Here is a 2060-nt window from a genome sequence, read left to right on the forward strand (position 1 = left end):
GGAATCATGACCCCAACATGACCTGTGACTACGTGATTAAGTGGTGCAATTCATCCCGGCCGGGACCCTGCCTGATGGACTGGAAGAAAGTGCCTTCCAACAGCACCGAAGCTGTCATAGAGTCCGGTAGGTAAGGGGAAGTCAGGGCAGCCGCTCAGGTTCCGTGAACAGTCCTTCAGAAAGAACAGAGCCTGGGGCAGTGACAGGGTCAATCTCCTCCCCCCTGGGGCAGGAGCGTACCCGTTTTCATTGGTCCCCAGAAAAGTCTGCGGTTCCTCCTGGCGTGGGCGGGAAAGGGCTCCTGCCTTTTGATCTGGCAAGTCCTCGGGTAGGAATTCCCACGGAGAAACCGGCAGAGAGCCACTCAGATTCATACCTAGGGTCACCAAAACGTCATTTATAATCCTGAAATTTGAAAACGGCCCAGACCAGAAAATGAGCAAATGATGGCACGTCGATAAAGTGGACTGTGAAGTGACTGTCCAGTGCGGTCTCACTCACGGCCCCTTTACCAGGGTACTCAGGACCCGCGTGACTGAGGTCAGGGGCTTGGTCCGGTTGCCGTGCTCCCTGGTGTGGCATGGGGGCAGTGCCAGGTGGGTCATGCATTCCCTGTGGCCAGGGAACCTGAGAGCCTTGAGAGAGATTGTCCCTGGTAAGATGCAGCCTGGAGAAGCGTAGCACCCAGGGGACCGTGGTCACTGGAGTCTGACCCAGCTCCGTGCTCTCCAAGTAGAGCCCTCTTCCTAGTGTTCTCCTTCCTGCATGTGCTCCGTCCCTCTTGCCCCTGGAGCTCTGGGCCAGGGCGCCTTTCCAGTCCTGAGGAAAGGGACTGTCCACCCTTGCGGTATTGTAAAGGGGGCATGGGAATGGAGGTGACTTCTGACCTCCCCTGACTCAAAAGATTCAAGCTCCTCAGCCCCAGGCTGATTCCTGGGGGGCAGAGTCAGACACACCTCTACCGTCTGACCTTCTTTACCAGCTCCTGCACCAACCCTCCCTCCTACGGCAAGATGTCTGAACTGGGTTAGAAAAATCTTTGCCCTGGCCTAAGACAACTCACAGACCATACTCGCAATTTGAGGTTTATTAAAGTTAACATGTTAACACTCAGGCTCAGCAATGCTCTGGATACATTTTTTTTTGGGTAGGTCAGCCCCTTTCCAGCTGTGCCCTCTCTGGTTCTCGGCTTCTCAGACACACAGCTGCTTGCTCGGCCTCTGCACTTGGGCCGTGTTATGAAGCTCTTTTAGGGATGCTGATAAATGCCCACAGGACACTCAAGCTCCAGCGCATTGGGTCTGAAATAAAACTCCCCAATTAAGTGTCTGGAGGCACCCCACTCTGCAAGGGAGCTTCCTGCCTGAAGGCACTCAGCTTTCCTTGTTCTGTCTCAGGTTCTGGCGTGTGGTTCTGCCAAGCTGCTGCCACTCCTGCTACTTCCCCAGCATCACTGCTTTCTGATGCTGCACTGAGGAGGTTCAGTGTGCGGGGCATCTCGGGGTCCAAAGGACACACTCCACTGCTGGCTCTCATTTCTTCATGGTAGTGAGATCCATACTCCGACTTTAATGGCTTACTTTAAACCCAGATGATGGCAAATGGACCAGCCCCTTCCATAGCATTTCAGGTGAACCCACTTAACCCCTCATTGCGGAATTGGATAACTTATCAACAACCTCCTCCACCACTTCCTACCCAGACCCATCAGGAAAATGTCATTTGGTGGGCATTGCAAAGACACTGGCTGGAAGAGCCTTTCTAAAGTAGTTCACTGCACTGCAAGCATAAACTCAGATAACACAAGCACCCCTGCCCCGAGGAGATAGCATGCTGGAGTAGGCTCTTGATATTTCTTTAGTACTTTCCAGCAGATGGCAAACCTTTAAGGAAATATAAGTCTCTCCAGTTTTCTTAGACAGGTGATTTTAGAAGTTGAGCATCTCGCTTAGTGCCTGTAAACCCCTGGTGTGCTGTGGGCCCGGGAGGGGAGAGCTAGTGCCATAGCCACACTGGGTAACTTATGTTCTGCAAATTACCGCATATGTGGTTACTCACCT

The 2060-nt window shown here is 53.0% G+C and overlaps 1 protein-coding gene across 1 annotated transcript in view; it reads left to right on the plus strand.

Annotated features, from left to right (window-relative positions):
* LIFR (LIF receptor subunit alpha) overlaps window positions 1–2060 on the plus strand; it is a 57659-nt gene that overhangs the window by 38049 nt on the left and 17550 nt on the right. Inside the window, exon 14 of the mRNA XM_045285254.1 lies at window positions 7–126. Coding sequence (XP_045141189.1) covers window positions 7–126 — 120 coding nt within the window. The remainder of the gene's footprint in view (window positions 1–6; window positions 127–2060) is intronic.

This window comes from Echinops telfairi, unplaced genomic scaffold, assembly GCF_000313985.2.
Source record: "Echinops telfairi isolate 266 unplaced genomic scaffold, ASM31398v2 ScPeMD7_7469;HRSCAF=8507_1, whole genome shotgun sequence".
NCBI classification, from domain to species: domain Eukaryota; kingdom Metazoa; phylum Chordata; class Mammalia; order Afrosoricida; family Tenrecidae; genus Echinops; species Echinops telfairi.